Source organism: Triturus cristatus, chromosome 11, assembly GCF_964204655.1.
Source record: "Triturus cristatus chromosome 11, aTriCri1.1, whole genome shotgun sequence".
In the NCBI taxonomy this organism is placed as follows: Eukaryota; Metazoa; Chordata; class Amphibia; order Caudata; family Salamandridae; genus Triturus; species Triturus cristatus.
The window spans coordinates 82,193,089-82,211,857 of record NC_140594.1 but is presented as its reverse complement, the minus strand read 5'-3'; the positions used below and the strand labels follow the sequence as shown (position 1 = coordinate 82,211,857).

The following is an 18,769-nucleotide window of genomic DNA, read 5'->3' as shown; positions in this document are numbered from 1 at the left end:
AATGGCCGTTTGCAATCATGTGAGCAGAGTGGCGCAATGAATCAGTGTTGGTATCAAACTGTTGAAAGTGGCCACTGGTAAACCACACTAAACAGGATCTGTCCAATGTTCGCCTTAATTGGGAGCTTGGGCCCTTCCTGTGTCAGCACACAGCCCGCTGTTTACAAACACTTCGTATTGTGCAGGCGGGAGATAGGCCGGGCCAAGGTTCGAAGCAGGTTTCCCAACTTCACATTTACCGGTGTGTGTGTGGTGTCAGTGTTATGCCGTTATGTGTGCTGCGAAATGCATGCATGCGTTGTGGTTGTGTTAACTATTGTGTTAGGATGATTTTGGATATAGAAATGCGTTTAAGCGTTGAGCACGGTTCCTTATGCCAACGAAGGTGCACTCGTATGCACAAATGTGTGTTTGTTGAAGTTTGTGTGCCTTTCTTGTGCGTGCTTGTGAGGCTGTAAGAAAACAAAACTTTATTAAAGATAATAAAAACCCTAATGTGTATCCGTGCTTTGCGGCGAATGGCTATACCGGTTGTGTTTGTGTATTTAGAGCAGACGATTGTCACGCCATCATAAACACCTTTTAATAACTCTGTGTGTGTGTGTGTGTGTGTAGGTGGCTCTGTGGGTGGCTCTATTTGTGTGTGGGTTGCTCTATTTGAGTGGCTCTCTGTGGGTGACTCTGTGTGCGGGTGGCTCTATTTGTGTGTGTGGCTCTGTGTGTGGGTGCAAATGCAATAGGTCTCGCATTTGAGAGTGATTAAGCTATTGACAGTGTAAATAACAATGCCGTTTCTTTAAATGTTTTAAAAACAAAAACTTAAACAAAAATAATGTCATGAGCAATGCCAACAGCTCTAACTTTAACAATGCCGAGACCATTGCATTGTAAATGCTTGTTAAATATTGTGGTGCTCCTTCAGACACAGAGGAGCATTCTTCCTGTTCTGGGGTCCCAATTTCATAGGCTGTCTTCCTGTTGTCTTAAAACGATTTTAGTTTGAGCCTTGTGGATGACAAACATCTGTCTGTTGTGCCATTTTGCAGACAGAAATGGAGGTTAGCTCCACTGTGGCAACAGATGCTCTGCTACAGCAAAGGAATTTGGCAGACTCCTTACCTCTGCCTATTGGGTGCAGCTGGTTTCAGAGAGGAGGAAAGGTATGTGAACATACTGGTTGCACTGTCAAAGATGGAGACTGGTAGCCAAGCACATAGGAGATCAGCGCTTTGTGCCACCCTCACCTTTGGAGTCCCTTGGACATAAACACACGAACGCAGTCTATCATTGCTGAGCTCTGCAGGAGAAACTCTGAGATTGCACAGGCTTTAACAGACATTGGGAATGCGCCAACCAGCTAGGGATTCCAGTCCTGGCTCTTGACGAAGGCCCGTGCATTTAGTAGATCAATTGGGCCTTGTGAGTTACTCTGAGAAAAGGAGCTACGTTCGGTTGACTATTGATATCGGAGTCCAGATTTAATGGTGCCAAAATACAGTTGCAAGGGAGACCCCTAATTTGGCTCACATGATTGATGCATCGGTACATACACCCAGAAGGGCAGGACACAAACTAAGCACAGTACGTTTTTTGCCTAACATTTAATTTGATAGCACCTTTGTAAATCCTGGTCTGTAGGCTCGCTCCTATACCTTTGTTTGCTCCTGATCTGCAGGCTCGCTCCTGTACCTTTGTTGCTCCTGGTCTGCTGGCTCGCTCCTGTACCTTTGTTACTCCTGGTCTGTAGGCTCGCTCCTGTACTTTTGTCACTCCTGGTCTATAGGCTCGCTCCTGTACCTTTGTTACTCCTGGTCTGCAAGCTCGCTCCTGTACCTTTGTTACTACTGGTCTGCAGGCTCGCTCCTGTACCTTTTGTTACTCCTGGTCTGCAGGCTCGCTCCTGTACCTTTTGTTACTCCTGGTCTGCACGCTCGCTCCTGTAACTTTGTTACTCCTGATCTGCAGGCTCGCTCCTGTACCTTTGTCACTCCTGGTCTATAGGCTCGCTCCTGTACCTTTGTGCCTCCTGGTCTGCAGGCTCTCTCCTGGACTTTTGTCACTCCTGGTCTATAGGCTCGCTCCTGTACCTTTGTTACTCCTGGTCTGCAGGCTCGCTCCTGTACCTTTGTTACTCCTGGTCTATAGGCTCGCTCCTGTACCTTTGTCGCTCCTGGTCTGTAGGCTCGCTCCTGCTTCTTTGTAGCTCCTGGTCTGCAGGCTCGCTCCTGTACCTTTGTTACCCCTGGTCTGCAGGCTCGCTCCTGTAACTTTGTTACTCCTGGTCTGCAGGCTCGCTCCTGTACCTTTGTCGCTCCTGGTCTGTAGGCTCGCTCCTGCACCTTTGTCGCTCCTGGTCTGCAGGCTCGCTCCTTTACCTTTGTTACTCCTGGTCTGCAGGCTCGCTCCTGTAACTTTGTTACTCCTGGTCTGCAGGCTCGCTCCTGTACCTTTGTTACTCCTGCTCTGCAGGCTCGCTCCTGTACCTTTGTTGCTCCTGCTCTGCAGGCTCGCTCCTGTACCTTTGTCGCTCCTGCTCTGCAGGCTCGCTCCTGCACCTTTGTCGCTCCTGGTCTGCAGGCTCGCTCCTGTACCTTTGTCGCTCCTGGTCTGCAGGCTCGCTCCTGTACCTTTGTTACTCCTGGTCTGCAGGCTCGCTCCTGTAACTTTGTTACTCCTGCTCTGCAGGCTCGCTCCTGTACCTTTGTTACTCCTGCTCTGCAGGCTCGCTCCTGTACCTTTGTTGCTCCTGCTCTGTAGGCTCGCTCCTGTACCTTTGTTGCTCCTGGTCTGCAGGCTCGCTCCTGCACCTTTGTCGGTCCTGGTCTGCAGGCTCGCTCCTGTACCTTTGTCACTCCTGATCTGTAGGCTCGCTCCTGTACCTTTGTTACTCCTGATCTGCAGGCTCGCTCCTGTACCTTTGTTACTCCTGGTCTGCACGCTCGCTCCTGTACCTTTGTCACTCCTGATCTGTAGGCTCGCTCCTGTACCTTTGTCACTCCTGATCTGTAGGCTCGCTCCTGTACCTTTGTTACTCCTGGTCTGCAGGCTCGCTCCTGTACCTTTGTTACTCCTGGTCTGCAGGCTCGCTCCTGTACCTTTGTTGCTCCTGGTCTATAGGCTCGTCCTGTACTTTTGTCGCTCCTGGTCTGCAGGCTCGCTCCTGTACCTTTGTTGCTCCTGGTCTGCAGGCTCGCTCCTGTACCTTTGTAACTCCTGGTCTCTAGGCTCGCTCCTGTACCTTTGTTACTCCTGGTCTGCTGGCTCGCTCCTGTACCTTTGTTACTCCTGCTCTGCAGGCTCGCTCCTGTACCTTTGTTGCTCCTGGTCTGTAGGCTCGCTCCTGCACCTTTGTCGGTCCTGGTCTGCAGGCTCGCTCCTGTACCTTTGTCGCTCCTGGTCTGTAGGCTCGCTCCTGTACCTTTGTCGGTCCTGGTCTGCAGGCTCGCTCCTGTACCTTTGTTACTCCTGGTCTGCAGGCTCGCTCCTGTACCTTTGTCACTCCTGGGATGCATGCTCGCTCCTGTACCTTTGTTACTCCTGGTCTGCAGGCTTGCTCCTGTACCTTTGTCACTCCTGGTCTGCAGGCTCACTCCTGTACCTTTGTTACTCCTGGTCTGTAGGCTCGCTCCTGCCCTCATCTCTCTCCTGCCTTCATCCCTGCTATCTGCTAAAAATCACCGTTACTATCAGTTATTGGAAAGTGACCGTGGCAGTGACCTGCAGAGGGCCCTGAAGGCTCGCCGCATTTATCATGCTGATTGGTTCCTTCCTCGCCAGAAGGTGTAGTTCATTCATAGATTGTAAATGGACTCTATGGAGGAGTGACTGTCACCTTAACGGTAACATTAAGCCCTGTCTCGCTTTGAGGTTTTTTGTCGCGAACACGAGTTGGAAATAAATGTTGGGAAGACCAAGTTCATGGTTTTTCGAGGCCCTAGGCGCATTAATGCGCGGGTTTGTCTGGGTGGTGCCAGTTTGGATCAAACGGCTGTGTTTACTTATCTAGGGGTCACCTTTAGCGAGACATGCAGCTGGTCCTACCAGCTGGATCTTCTCGCTCTTAAACATGCCCAATTAGGTGGAGCATTGTAGAAAGAGCATAAACACTCTCTAACAAAACCAATAGCTCCCCTAATGAAGATTTATGGCTCCAAATTTCTGCCTGCCATTTTATATGGTGCTGAAATTTGGGGCTTTAGTAACCTGTCCAAATTGATGACTGCCCAGAACAAATTTCTCCGGTCAGCAATAGGGCTTCCGCAATCTGCTCCGCGCATTCCCTTACTATATGACTTGGGAATCCAGCCTCTAGAGGACTTGGCAGGGTATAGACCCCTGGCGTTTTGTCGACGCCTGTGGACTACACCTGAATTATCTATTTATGCTAAAGCCCTCTTGGAGGTTAAAGGGCTGGAGGGTTCGCATAGGATACCATTGACCTTGGGATGGCTAACCCAGATACGGTAGTTTTCCCGCTGAAAAATGTCCTAAAGGATGCATATTGGTGCTTTATCAAGAACAGGAGATTTGCCTCCCTTATGGGCACCTCAATGACTGCCACATTTTTTACTTTTAAGGATGAGTCTGTCTATGAGGGTTATTGGGACACCATTTTGAAACATTTTGATCGTAAACTGTATCATCAGTTTAGAGCGGGCGCCCTACCACTGCGAGGACTCACCAAAAGCTGGAGTACTCTTGGTAGTGATAAGTGCCCCTTCTGTGTAGATATGATCGAATCTATGGATGTTACATTTGCATTTTCAATGGTTGTTGTTCAACATGGTTATGTTATGGCATAGTAGCATCTTATGAGAAACAGTTCTTGTTCTATTTGGAACCTTAAGGGACTGTGATGCTCTGGGCAGTTATCTCTGTCTGGATTATGCTGATCAGTCACCTTGGGTTGCTGTGCTGCTTAAAATAAATCTATTTTAAATTTATTGGACCTGGACTTCATCTATGTAACAATGGATCACTTCCTTTTCTGTTGTCCAACTTACCTACTTCCTCGACGTGTTTGGCTTCGACCTGTTTGCAGATTAATGAGCACTCGTTCTGCACAGGTTGCTAGCAGAATTTTGAAAACAGATACATCAAAACCTGTAGTAATAGGTGTTGCCAAATTTATTAGTTGGGCATGGATTCTTAGGGTACGGAAACTCAAGTCGTGATATCTGTCCTATATGGTTTCAGCTGTTTTTAATTAGCACCATCACTATGGACTATTAGGTTAGATTGGCGTGTCTTCACTTTATTTTATTATGTTTTTCATTATGTCCTAATCATTTGCTCACTATGAAACATCTTACATGATTTTAGAATTTTTATCTTGTATTGTAATATGAATTGTATTTTATATGAACCGTTTTTTAACTTGTATAGAATGTCTTTTATGATGTTAATTGAATAAAGACTTACTGACTGACTCATGATTTGTTTTTTTTTTAGTTCTTTGTCATTTCAGGTAGGAATTTGGAGCTTGAAAATGTTCTGTCTTATTTGTAATATTCAGTTGTGCCCTACCTTGCAGGTTCCAAAGCATTTACAGCATCCGACCCTGCCCGCACGTCAGGGGCATAGCGGTCATTCATGCAGCAGGTGCTGTGGCACCAGGGCCTGTGGATTGGGGGACATGGGGGGCCGTACCCCCATTTATGGCTGCCTTTTACTACCCATTGGCTCTTTTACCTTCTTTGCTTTTGCGCCTTGGCACCCCTTCTCCATCAGTGTAACCCACATACACATCTCTAGCTAAACATGTAAAGTGGGCACCTCTTTTGAGCTGTCACCTCTCTTGTGTTAAGGGCAGGTTGCGGGTCAGTCTGTACCCTGGAAGTAGAGCACAGGCCGCCATGTCAGCAGCAGGTTGTCGTCTTGCACAGGGTGATCTGGAAGACAGGTTCGTGTGATATGTTGTGAGTGGCTCCCCCTTAGCCTGGCTCTGCGCTACTGAACCGAGCACAGGTTACAAGTGTTGAATACTGTGACCGCAGCATCATGTTGTACTGACAAGCACACTTTTTGTGGTTCCTGCATCTCTTTTTCTAGCATGCTAATGTTGTTTTGTATGTGGTCTTCCAGGAGATAGGGCTGCTGCTGGGAGCCCTTGTGCAGAAGACCCTGATGTTAGCGCCCCCTGCTGGTGCTGAGCCGCTGCTTCCAGGGGACGCCTTGGAGACTGTGGCTGGCCTGTTTCGGAATGTCCTCCTGCAGTGCCGACATTGGGTAAGAAGAGCCAGCATTATTGCAGAGTCTAAGACCTACTATCAAAAGGGCTGACATTACTACAGGTGTGGCCCGCACAGCACTGATTTATTTAGCCATTGAAGGTGGGGGGAAGGGCACAGGCCCTTTGTATTGCTTGTTCTGGTCTTGCTTGTCTTACAGGAATGAATAGCAGTTTGCTGCCCTTGTTTCCTTTGATCTTCTCTAGGAAATGGTGGACACTTAAAGTTTCATGAACTCGAGCTTGGTGGAAGTGTACATCCGCTAAGCCGGTTATTTACTCTGGTCATTTAGGGGGACAAAATATTGTACTGGTCTTAAAGTGATCGGCGGAAGATGTCAGCACTGTTCACTTGGTTCCTGTAGAGAAAGGTGTAAGGCCACAACCTCCATACACTTTGTTCTTGCAGCAGTGGCAGGTTTGAGTCCTGTAGAGTTTAGTTTTGCCTTGTAGAGGGACAGTCCACGAGAAGGTAACAGAGATGCACCGTGTTGTTGTTTTGTAGGGAGTAGTACTTCTTTACAGACCCTATACACATTCATCTTGTGTCGTACGGGAGACAGAATGTTAGCCTCCTGGTATATATGGAGGGTTATAGCCTGTGTATACTTGTATGCCTTTTCTGTTCTTGGGGCAGTAGAATGCTAGTCTCCTGGCATGTGCTGTGACTCTCTTGTATACTGTGATTTCTCTCTTTCAGGGAGCAGTGGAAGGTTGCAGCCTTGGGTTCACACGGTTCTGCTGCACTTTGCTGAGCCACCCAGATCGCGGGTTACGATTGATTCCACGGCGCATGCTGATGGAGGTACTCAAGCAAGATTTAATTTAAGCAAATGCAAAAGAACCCATTCTGATAGCAACTTGGGTGAAGCACAGAGTCCATGTATGAGAAACATGCTCACTAGTGATAGAGGAGGCCACGACAAAAAGCATGACCCTATTTTACTGCTTGCAGATATATCCTGTGGCCTCAAACCCGTTATTCAGGCAGGGTTGATGAGCAAGGCCATGGTTTAAAACATGAGGAAGGATCCTATTAGCTGATGGCACCAAAGCGGCGGTCCCCAGTGCTGGCCTTGGCATTTGGCATGGGCCTGATTGAAGCTGCCAACCCTCTGTAGCCGCAGCATCCTGCCGTCTTCTGCTGGAGCCTGATTGCCTTCTGACCAGGGATAAATCGGCCACCCACCAGGGCAAGAAGTGTCCTGCTTTAAACCTTGGTGGTGAGGATGCTTTCGCCTGGGTTTAAAGGAGGGACTAAACAGTAAAACCTGCACATTGCCCAGCCCACATTTCTTTCAAAGTGCTGGAGGGCAGAGTGCTTGAAGCAGAGGATAAAGTGATTGTTGAGAGCCACATTGAAGTTCGATTGGTTTCGGCTTTTGAAGACCGCTGGGTGCATGCACATTTTGTTATGTTATGTGTTTTCCGTATAGTAGTGTCTGTTAAACCCATGGCCTTGTGCTGCTGTTGAGAGTGAGGATGGCAGTAGGTAACATATTCAACGTCATCCTCCACTTGGATCGTGTACAACAGATGCTAGTTAGCCATCTGTCAAGGTCTACTCTTTGGTACTTCCACAAGACTACCTGAACTGTGCAGTCACCCTCACATTTTATGATGGAGGAAAAGTATGAGGGACTTAACTCTACACTTCCATACAGCTTCCCTGGACGAATTGGCCATAAGCTGGGGACATTGGGGGACAGGGGCTGCTTGAGCCAGGACTGTGGTGTGGACCTATGCGGCTGTAAAGGGTCTGTGGTACTGAAAATACTGAGGGAGCTTTCAGACAGTTTCAAACTGTGTAACTTGCTGCAGAGGGTCTCAAAAAGGCAGAACCAGAAACTTTAGTGGTACAAATATTTGTACAACTTGAAAAGGGACCCTGACCACATATAGCTATGGTTCAATCTACAAGGGGCTGAACTGAAAAGACCACCCACTGACTGGAGATAAGCTTTCAAACGACTGTGAAAGCCATTTGATGGCAGAAAGGAAGTAGCCTGCACTCTCAACCTATGGTGAGGAGGACACCCCAAAGAAAAATGTAGAGTTACAAGAATTTGTAAAACATTTTTGTTTTTCCACAAGGTCAACCATATAATTATTCTCTGAGAGAAGCAAACCAAGATACAGTAAAAACCTGGCGCAATCACATGAACCTTGATGGTTTCCAACTCCAACTCTGACCGAATAACAAATCTTTTGGAATCACCCTTGACACCAGTCTCTCCTTCAAGGAACACGTTGCCAAAAAACGATGCCAGCTTGGTCCCAGCTCTCTCTTTTAAAGAAAGTCAAACCTTACATCCAGGGCTTGACTTCAGAACTGCTGTTTAAGCCCTTGTACTCTTGGTAGTAATTCTCTACTTTAAGGCCTCCCAGACTCCACTGAGGCACCCCTTAGGGGCAGCCTACAAGCCTCAGCACTTTCCAATCTGAAGAAATATGATCACATCACCCCCACCCTGATGGAACTCCATTGCCTACTCTTGCCAGCATTACCCCAACCTGATGGAACTCCATTGCCTACTCTTGCCAGCATTACGCCCACCCTGATGGAACTCCATTGCCTACTCTTGCCAGCATTACGCCCACCCTGATGGAACTCCATTGCCTACTCTTGCCAGCATTACCCCAACCTGATGGAACTCCATTGCCTACTCTTGCCAGCATTACACCCACCCTGATGGAACTACAGTGCCTACCCTTACTAGCATTACGCCCACCCTGATGGAACTACATTGCCTACTCTTGCCAGCATTACCCCCACCCTGATGGAACTACATTGCCTACTCTTGCCAGCATTACCCCCACCCTGATTGAACTACATTGCCTACTCTTGCCAGCATTACACCCAACCTGATGGAACTCCATCGGCTATTCTTGCCAGCATTACACCCAACCTGATGAAATTCCATCGGCTATTCCTGCCAGACGCACCATCTTGAAAACCAGTGCCATCATTTACAAAGCCATCCCCACTTATCTTACAGACAAGCTCACCATCTCTGATGGTTCTCAGAACACTCCAAACCAGAACATCATCAGCCTGCGAACTAATAAGTGTAAAAATGAGAAAAACAAGGCAACGTGTCTTTTCCATCTATGCACCCAGGATCTGAGACGCTATACCCAGATACATCAAGACCGCCCGACATTGCTCCATTTTAGGAAAGAGTTGATGATGCACCTCTTTAACACTACATCACAATGCAGTAACCATCGACCGCTCGCCTCCCGCTCCTGTTACTCACCGACTTTAAGCTTGCCTTTGACCATGTATAGTGTTTTGCTGCCTTTTGTTTAGATTTGCGCTATATAAGTACCATATACATACATCTGAAAGACACATGTCTCAATTATATTGATGCCCTGGCTAGCCCAGAACGAATGAGACCAAAGTAAACTGAAACGAAAAAAGTAAAAGTAAACATGCCAGAATAAAAATAAATAATTAAAGATAAATATTGACAGTTAAAATGGCTTCTAACAATTTAGGCACGTAGATGCACACCTTTTTCTTGGTGTCAGTAGAAGGCTGTTATGGAGTGATATTGAGTTTTGGCATCTCGCTGTGCTGTGTGGACTATCCCTCCTGGCACTAGCATTAGTGATTGCCCAGTAGTCTGTGCGACGTGCCTGCTTTGGGATATTGTCGTTGCTGTCTGCCCTCAACTGTGTAGTTCACACATCCTAGTATTTGGTTGCTTGGCAGTTCATGTGCAGCGTCTGTAGGCGGTATCACCGCGATACTCTTCATCCAGTCTCCTGCCAAAGTGCATGTTGGGCACGTTGCTGTGAGGCCCACAAGTTGGCTCATGTGCCAGGCCCAACACTTGTGCCATGGGATGCATATGCCTTAAGCAGTCACATGCCAGCAATTGCATTGTGTGCCTTTAGCAGTAATGGGGAAATAAGCAGACATGTTACAGATTGGTAATCCTAGGGCGATGGCACACAGATAATTCCCTCATGAGCTTGACTGGTGATTGCATCTCTCTTTATAATAATCTGAAAAAACTTGACATTTATCTGGCCCTCGCCTTCCATCCAGCAGGTGCATGGAGTCCCCACATTCTCGCAGTTTTAGTGTGTCCTTGCCTTGTAAAGTGTGTACTGGTGACAGGATGTATTCCATGCCATCAGATGAAGCTACCATTACATTTCTGTCTGACAGGTCTCTCAGTTGTCTCCCACATCTCATAACCCCAAGAACTTTGCAGAGACTTGTTTGTCTTCGAACTTTGTTAGCTGCTGTTTGCTTTCTAGCGCCATAGCCTTGATGCGCAGTGTTGACTGTGGCACTCACAATTATCCCCAGTCTAATAAAACCACGTAAGTAGTTTCATTGAGAATACTCTTCTTAGCTCGCACAGTGCCTAGGGCAGCCACTAACTCCATATACATTCTAGGAGTCACCATAGAATGCCTTGGGTTACATTCCACCTTTACAGACACCCTACACTACTTTTTATGACGACCATGTATTACATTTGATAGAGTAAATCTTGCCTTGCATGCCTATGTCCTGTCCATCTGACGCTGTCACTTCTGTCCATGTCCTCAAGAGCCGGTCTCAAGGTTTAAGTTCTTCACTACTGTCTTCTAGGCGCTGGACCTGCTGCAGGAGCACCGTCCGAGCTCCATCACTCGCCGGGCGGCTGGCTTTCCCATGCTCATCTTGGGGATAGTGTCTGCGGAGGATGTTGCTGCATCTCGCCCTCTTTTGGCGCAATGCATTCAGACATCACTGGCGCTGGCCAGCAGACCCCTACCTTCAGACTGGGATGAGACCGTGGACCTCCCTCAGGTGAGGCGGCTGTGTGTGTCCATCTCTTTCATTCATTCGTTCATGGCAGTGTTCAGAGGTGATGGCACAACTGATTATGAGATTGTGGAAAAACTCCTTTCTAAACCCAAGTTGATTGTTCATTTGGGGTTTTCACCTTAGTTTTAACAGTATATACTGGTGTAGTCTAGAAAATTCAGATGCCCAATTAAACTGGGCAAACTACTAATACAGTAGCTAGTCTTCTTAAAATGTCTTTGAGAAGCATGGGATCTTCATTAATATTTATATACAGTGATTATCTTAACTAACAAGAAACAGTCTCTAATTAAACCAAAAGCAGTCTTTATAGAAAGGTCACAACACCTCTTTCTATCCTTCCTGTTTTAATACAAATATGTGTAATAGCAGAAACCCACTATCATGGGTTCAAATTGTGTGCATCAGTTAGTGCACATGTATGTACTCCTTGGAATCTGTGCCAGTCACATGTCCCAGAATTAATCATGGGTTTCTTTGTGGATCCTAAAAAGTCAGAAATGTACCTGAAACATAGTTAGGCCTATGCCAGTTCTTTATTACTTTTTTCCTTGCTGTTTTGTGATTCAGGCCCTGAGTAAGATGGAGGAGGGTGCCTTGTGTGGGGGGGGGGGGTTTGGAGGAATAGCAGCAAATGTTGTGGGAGTTGACCTCTCCCATTGGGTTCATCCAGACAATCGCCTTCTGAAGGGCTCTCGCTGACATTGGTGATAAATCTGTGTTTGTGTTTTCCATCTGATGTCTTCCGTTACCCAAGAATACTTCAGAACCTGCCTGAGTGATTTCTTCATAGATTAGCACTACACCAGCGGGTGGTGCTGAACCTCACTGGGCCCATTTCCCTGGGGTCTGTGCTGTGCTTGTGATTCAGGGGTGCCTCTGAACTTCATTGGGTCCATCCCCTGGGGTCTGTGCTGTACTTGTTATTCAGGGGCGCCTCTGAACCTTACTCGGTCCGTTCCCCTGGGTCCATTCCTAGAGGTCTCTGCTGTACTTGTGATTCAGGGGTGCCTCTGAACCTCGCTGTGTCTGTGCTGTACTTGTGATTCAGGGGTGCCTCTGAACCTCACTGGGTCTGTGCTGTGCTTGTGATTCAGGGGTGCATCTGAACCTCACTCGGTCCGTTCCCCTGGGTCCATTCCTAGAGGTCTGTGCTGTACTTGTGATTCAGGGGTGCCTTTGGAGCTCACTGTGTCTGTGCTGTACTTGTGATTCAGGGGTGCCTCTGAACCTCGCTGGGTCTGTGCTGTACTTGTGTGATTCAGGGGTGCCTCTGAACCTTACTCGGTCCGTTCCCCTGGGTCCATTCCTAGAGGTCTGTGCTGTACTTGTGATTCAGGGGTGCCTCTGAACCTCGCTGTGTCTGTGCTGTACTTGTGATTCAGGGGTGCCTCTGAACCTCGCTGGGTCTGTGCTGTGCTTGTGATTCAGGGGTGCATCTGAACCTCACTCGATCTGTTCCTCTGGGTCCATTCCTAGAGGTCTGTGCTGTACTTGTGATTCAAGGGTCCACCTGTATCAGAGCAGGGTCTTCCCTCTCTACTGTCCTGCTTTGCACGTCACGCTGTGGTCCGTCTGATCTTTATCACTTTCTGTACCCACAGGTCTCCGCTGTGCATGTCCTCCAGACCCTGGTCCGCAGTTCCTGTTTGGCGGTGGCACTGCTGCCTTTCGTGACACCCATGGTGGTCCTGTCCCTGAAAGCCCTGGTGTCGCCCTGCTGGGCCATGCGCAATGCGTCTGTGCAGCTCTTCAGTGAGTACTGCACTTTTTGGCATGGATGTGGTTTCAAGCTCAGGTTTCAATTTCTTTTTTCCTTCCAAACATTTTTTTTCCTTTTATATATTTTATTATGCATATGCGTAAATGTACAGCAAGTTGCTCAGTGGGTAAAACTGATATAAATCTGCTTCCCAACACAGACTGTTCCTCTCGGAGATACATAAAATCTTTACATTAAATTTACATCGAGGTGTGTAACATCTTATTGTGTTTCAATCTCTAATGTCCGTTGCTGACTCTTCTGGAGGTGGCGCACAGATATTCCCCCTGAAATCATTCCACTTTCCTCACACCGCTTCCATTTCTTCGGGCACCCCCTGTGCATATATACTGCCATCTGAAAGAAACACGTTAGTTAGATTCCTCACCTTAGAATATCCCCAGGCGTCAGACTGGATCCGGAAGATTTTTCGTCAGCAATACTCCTTGCGCGTCGCTAGGCGTCGTCTGCGGCTCCGCGTCCGTCGTCGGCATCGTGCGCCGGGATGACGTCGTCGGAGTACTTAGATGCCGCCCTCGCGCGCTGACGTCAGTTCTTCTTTTTTCCGCGCCAGTAAGCGCAGATCCGGGAGAGCTACCCCGTTAGTCAATTTTTGACTAACTTTTTTGATCCTTTTTGATCGTGTCTCGACACCGGTGCAGGTAGGATGCCTGGGTTTAAAGCCTCTACGGACTGTAACCGATTGATGTCGGTTACGGACCATCACCGCCGGTGCCTTTACTGCTTGGGCCTCGATCACGACGCGGAGTCGTGTTCGGACTGCAAGGCCCTGACCTCGAAGGCTAGACGGGAGCGGTCCCGTAAGCTCCTCGAGATTCGCCACTCGGCTCCGCGCGCCTCTCGATCCCGGTCCAGGAGGAGGTCCAAGGATCGGTCGCGGAGCCGCAGCCGACGTCACCATCGGTCGTCGGGATCCAAGTCTTCGGGTAAGTCGAAGCATTCCAAGAAGTCCAAGAGGCGACATCGCTCTTCGGACTCCCCTCGCCGGTCGCGCGACTCGGCCGAGGGTCAGGGTGGTTCCACCCCCGCGGCTCCGGCGGAGCCGCAGGCGCCGCGCCCGTCCCCATACCCTCCGGTCCCTGGGACTAACGCGACGCCGGCGGAAGTCAGCGCCTTCCTCTCGGCCATGAGGAACCTGGCTCAGCCGTCGGCGCCCGCTGGTGCGCCTTCGGGCGCCGCGGACCCGACTGGGCTGCCTTGCCTGCCGGTGGCTCCGGCCCCGGCGCCGTTGACGGCTCCGGCCTCGACGCCGCAAGCGCCCGAGGGACCCGTTCTCGAGTCCCCGTCGACGCCGGTCAACCTCGTCACGCCTCCTCCGCCGGCGTCGACACCGGTACCACCCCCGACGCCGACGTCGACTCCGCTCGACGTCGTGCCCCAGTTCAGTCCCGCTCCGGGCCCGGCGCCGGTCCGGCGTCGATGGACGCCGAGTTCGGCGCCGCTAGAGACACATTATGTCTACCGCCCGGCTCCGTTACTTTCTCCTCTATACCAGGAGTCGGATGATGGGGAAAACTGGGAGGGATCCGAGGATCCTATGGCCGCTCCGCAGCCCTTGGGCTCGAGCTGCCTGCCGTGGCTGTGAGGACTAACGTCCTTACTGAGGTGCTTCAGTCTGCCGCAAGCTCCACTGAGCCTCTGCTGCAATTCAATGAGGCCCTCATTGACGTTCTGCAGGGCACCTGGTCCAAGCCCTCCACAGGTTCCCCTGTGGACAGGAACGTCGCCAGGCGCCACCGCCCTGCTCCGGGCGACCCCAGTTTTCTGTCCCAACACCCTACCCCTGAGAGCCTGGTTATCCAGGCCTCCACCTCCCAATCCTCTTTCCCGACCGCCCCGCCGGACCGGGATTCCAAGAGACTAGAACAGTTTGGCAAGAAGCTGTTCTCTTCCCTTAGTTTGGGCCTGCGGTCTTTGAACACCGCTTGTCTCTTGGACCGTTATTCTCACTCTCTGTGGGATGCGGTGGAGGACGCGCTGCCCCTGTGTCCGGAGGAGGTCCGGACACGACTCACCCAGGCTCTGGCCGATGGGAGGGATGCCGCGCGACATGCTATACGTTGTGGGCTTGACACCACGGACTCGCTGGGTAGGGCCATTTCTACCACAGTGGCGCTTAGACGTCACGCCTGGCTGCGGTCCACGTCATTTTCGAGCGATGTCCAGAGCACTCTCATGGACATGCCGTTTGATGGCACTCGCCTGTTTGGCGAGAAGGCGGACAGTGCGCTGAACCGCTTTAAGGACTCCCGGGCTACGGCCAAGTCCTTGGGCCTCTCGGCCCCGCGGTCGCAAACTTCCGCCTTTCGCCTCTTTCGTGGCCAAGGAAGGGGTGCCTCCTCACGTGCGCCTAGCCACCAGCCGCAGAACCAACCTGCGCGCGGTCGCGGATGTGGTTTCCGCCGAGGCGGTTCTGGAGGACGACGAGGTCAGCCCACATCCACCCCGGCAGCATCCGCCTCAAAGCCTTCCTAGTCCGAGCTTTCAGGCCCATTCCACGCCAGTGGGCGGCAGAGTTCGCCATCACCTGCTCCACTGGCGGTCCATCACATCGGACAGGTGGGTGCTGCAAATCGTCCGAAGGGGCTACTCCCTCCCCTTCGAGACGACCCCTCCAGCCATGCCACCGCAGCACCACCGTATCTCGGGGGATCATTTGAATCTTCTCCACGAGGAAGTTTCGGCCCTCTTGGCCAAGGGGGCCGTCGAGCGCGTTCCGAGTCCAGAAGTAGGTCGTGGTTGTTATTCCCACTACTTTCTGGTTCCCAAGAAGGGCAAAGGGGGCCTACGCCCTATCTTGGACCTCCGGAACGTCAATGCCTTCCTCCGGAAGGAGAGGTTCAAAATGTTGACTTTGGCTCAGGTTCTAGCTGCCCTAGACCCCGGAGACTGGATGGTAGCGTTGGACTTGCAGGACGCATATTTCCACATCCCCGTCCTGCCGGCCCACCGGCGTTACCTGCGGTTCACGGTGGGCCAAGAGCACTTTCAGTTTACCGTGCTCCCCTTCGGCCTCACCAGTGCCCCTCGGGTGTTCACGAAAGTGATGGCGGTGGTCGCAGCTCATCTGCGCAGATCAGGGGTTCCAGTCTTCCCCTATCTCGACGACTGGTTGTTGAAGGCGGGCTCGCCCCAGGCAGTCGTCTCCCACCTCCAGACTACGGCGGATCTCCTGCATTTGCTGGGGTTTTCCATTAACGTGCCGAAGTCACACCTGAGCCCCTCTCAGAAGCTCCTTTTCATCAGAGCGGTTCTCGATTCGGCGCAGTTCCGGGTCTATCCACCGGAACAGCGGGTCCGGGATATACAGGCCCTGATTCCCATCTTTCGGCCTCTATCCTGGGTTTCGGTCAGGCTAGTGTTGCGGCTTCTGGGGCTGATGGCCTCCTGCATCCTACTAGTGCATCACGCCAGGCGGCGCATGCGGGCTCTGCAGTGGGACCTGAAGTTTCAGTGGGCCCAGCATCACGGCAACCTGTCCGACCATGTCTTGATCTCGGAGGGCACTGCACAGCAGTTACAGTGGTGGCTCACGGACCGCGATTGGGTCATGGGCAGAAGCCTCTCCCTTCCCCAACCGGAGCATGTCGTAGTGACGGATGCGTCCCTCCTGGGATGGGGTGGCCATATGGGAGAGGCGGAGATCAGAGGCCTCTGGTCTCCGGCGGAGTCTCGTCTCCACATCAACCTGTTGGAGTTGAGAGCGATCCGACTTGCACTGAAAGCCTTCCTTCCCTCTGTCAGGGGAAGTGTCGTGCAGGTGTTCACGGACAACACCACCGCCATGTGGTATTGCAACAAACAGGGCGGGGTGGGGTCGTGGACCCTTTGTCAGGAGGCCCTGCGCCTCTGGACGTGGCTGGAACACCAGGGCGTCACCCTGGTGGTTCAACATCTGGCGGGCTCTCTGAACGCCAGAGCAGACGAACTCAGCCGCCGGTGCATGATGGATCACGAATGGCGTCTGAACTCCGAAGTGGCACAAGGTGTCTTTCAGCAGTGGGGAGAGCCTTGGTTAGATCTATTCGCCACCGAAGAGAACGCGCAATGTCAGCAGTTCTGCGCGTTGGAATTTCCAAGGCGACACTCGCTCGGCGACGCTTTTCGTCACGAGTGGAGTTGCGGTCTGTTGTACGCCTTTCCGCCTATACCACTTCTGCCCAGAGTGCTGAAGAAGATCAGGCACGACCGGGCCCAAGTCATCTTGGTGGCTCCGGATTGGGCACGAAGGTACTGGTATCCCGAGCTACTCAGTATGCTGACCGATCCTCCGATACGTCTGCCCCTTCGGGAGGATCTTCTGTCGCAGCAGCAGAGGACGGTCCTCCACCCGAACCTGTCCAGCCTCCACCTCCATGCGTGGAGATTGAGCGGCGGCAGTTGATGCCATTTGACTTGCCTTCTGAAGTCTGTGATATCATTCTGGCAGCCAGGCGTCCCTCCACAAAGACGGTATACGCCTGCCGGTGGAACAAATTTGTGGCATGGTGCATAGCAAAGGCTGTGGATCCCCTTTCCGCCCCTCTTTCTGAGATTCTCCTCTTTCTTCTTTCTTTGGCCCGGCAGGGCTCTACCCTGGGCACCCTGAGAGGTTATCTTGCTGCCATCTCTGCCTTCTTGCGGCTTCCTGATCAGCCTTCTCTTTTCAAGTCCCCTGTAGTTACACGCTTTCTAAAAGGCATTACTCACACGTTCCCTCCTGTCCCTTTTGTAATGCCTCAGTGGGACTTGAATCTGGTTCTCACATTTCTAATGTGCGCTCCCTTTGAGCCTCATCATAATTGTCCTCTTCGTCTGCTGACGCTTAAGACTGCTTTTCTGGTAGCCATCACCTCGGCTAGACGGGTGAGTGAGCTCCAGGCTTTATCTTCAAAACCTCCTTTTCTCTCTGTTCATCCGGACAAGTTTGTCCTTCGGCCTCGTCCCTCCTTTCTTCCGAAAGTGGTGACTCCATTTCATCTTGGGCAGTCTGTCACCTTGCCCACCTTCTTTCCGCCTCCGCATCCTTCCAAGGAGGAAGAGAGGCTCCACCGTCTGGACCCAAAACGTGCGCTCTCCTTTTATCTGGACCGCACAAAGCAGTTCCGGGTGGACGACCAACTTTTCGTTGGATACGTGGGTGCTAAGAAGGGGAAAGCTGTGCACAAACGGACCATCTCTCGGTGGGTCGTTTTGTGCATCAAAATTTGTTACTCCTTGGCAAAAAAGGACCCTCCTGTTGGGCTGCGCGCCCATTCTACTCGGGCCACAGCGGCTACTACTGCTTTGGGACGGGGTGTCCCTTTGCAGGACATCTGTCAGGCGGCAACGTGGGCTTCGCTACACACGTTTGCCAGGCATTACTGCCTTGACAGCCAAGTCCGGAGGGATGGCTTCTTTGGCCGTTCTGTCCTCCAGGACTTTCTGGTGTGATCTTGGTTCGCAGACCCACCACCGGGGATGGTATTGCTTGGGTATCTATTCTAAGGTGAGGAATCTAACTAACGTGTTTCTTTCAGATGAACAAGTTACTTACCTTCGGTAACGATGTATCTGTAAGAAACATTAGTTAGTTAGATTCCTCACCGACCCACCCATCCTCCCCGTTCTGCGAACTGACATCTAGGGTTAAGGTTATCTTTTTCAGGCCCCTAGATTTTATTTTTGGCACCAGTGTCGGTCTTTGCATGGCTCTGCGTTCCTGGCGCGGAAGGCTATGTACAAGAACTGACGTCAGCGCGCGAGGGCGGCGTCTAAGTACTCCGACGACGTCATCCCGGCGCACGACGCCGACGACGGACGCGGAGCCGCAGACGACGCCTAGCGACGCGCAAGGGGTATTGCTGACGAAAAATCTTCCGGATCCAGTCTGACGCCTGGGGATATTCTAAGGTGAGGAATCTAACTAACTAATGTTTCTTACAGATACATCGTTACCGAAGGT

The 18,769-nt window shown here is 51.0% G+C and overlaps 1 protein-coding gene across 2 annotated transcripts in view; it reads left to right on the top strand.

Moving 5' to 3' along the window:
* The window catches only part of LOC146783280 (tRNA (32-2'-O)-methyltransferase regulator THADA-like), a 233,738-nt gene that overhangs the window by 137,691 nt on the left and 77,278 nt on the right, over positions 1 to 18,769 (top strand). For both annotated transcript variants that reach the window (XM_085633313.1, XM_085633314.1), the window contains 4 exons: positions 6,085 to 6,228; positions 6,930 to 7,034; positions 10,845 to 11,045; positions 12,668 to 12,818. In XM_085633313.1, the coding sequence (XP_085489439.1) occupies positions 6,085 to 6,228; positions 6,930 to 7,034; positions 10,845 to 11,045; positions 12,668 to 12,818 (601 nt within the window). The remainder of the gene's footprint in view (positions 1 to 6,084; positions 6,229 to 6,929; positions 7,035 to 10,844; positions 11,046 to 12,667; positions 12,819 to 18,769) is intronic.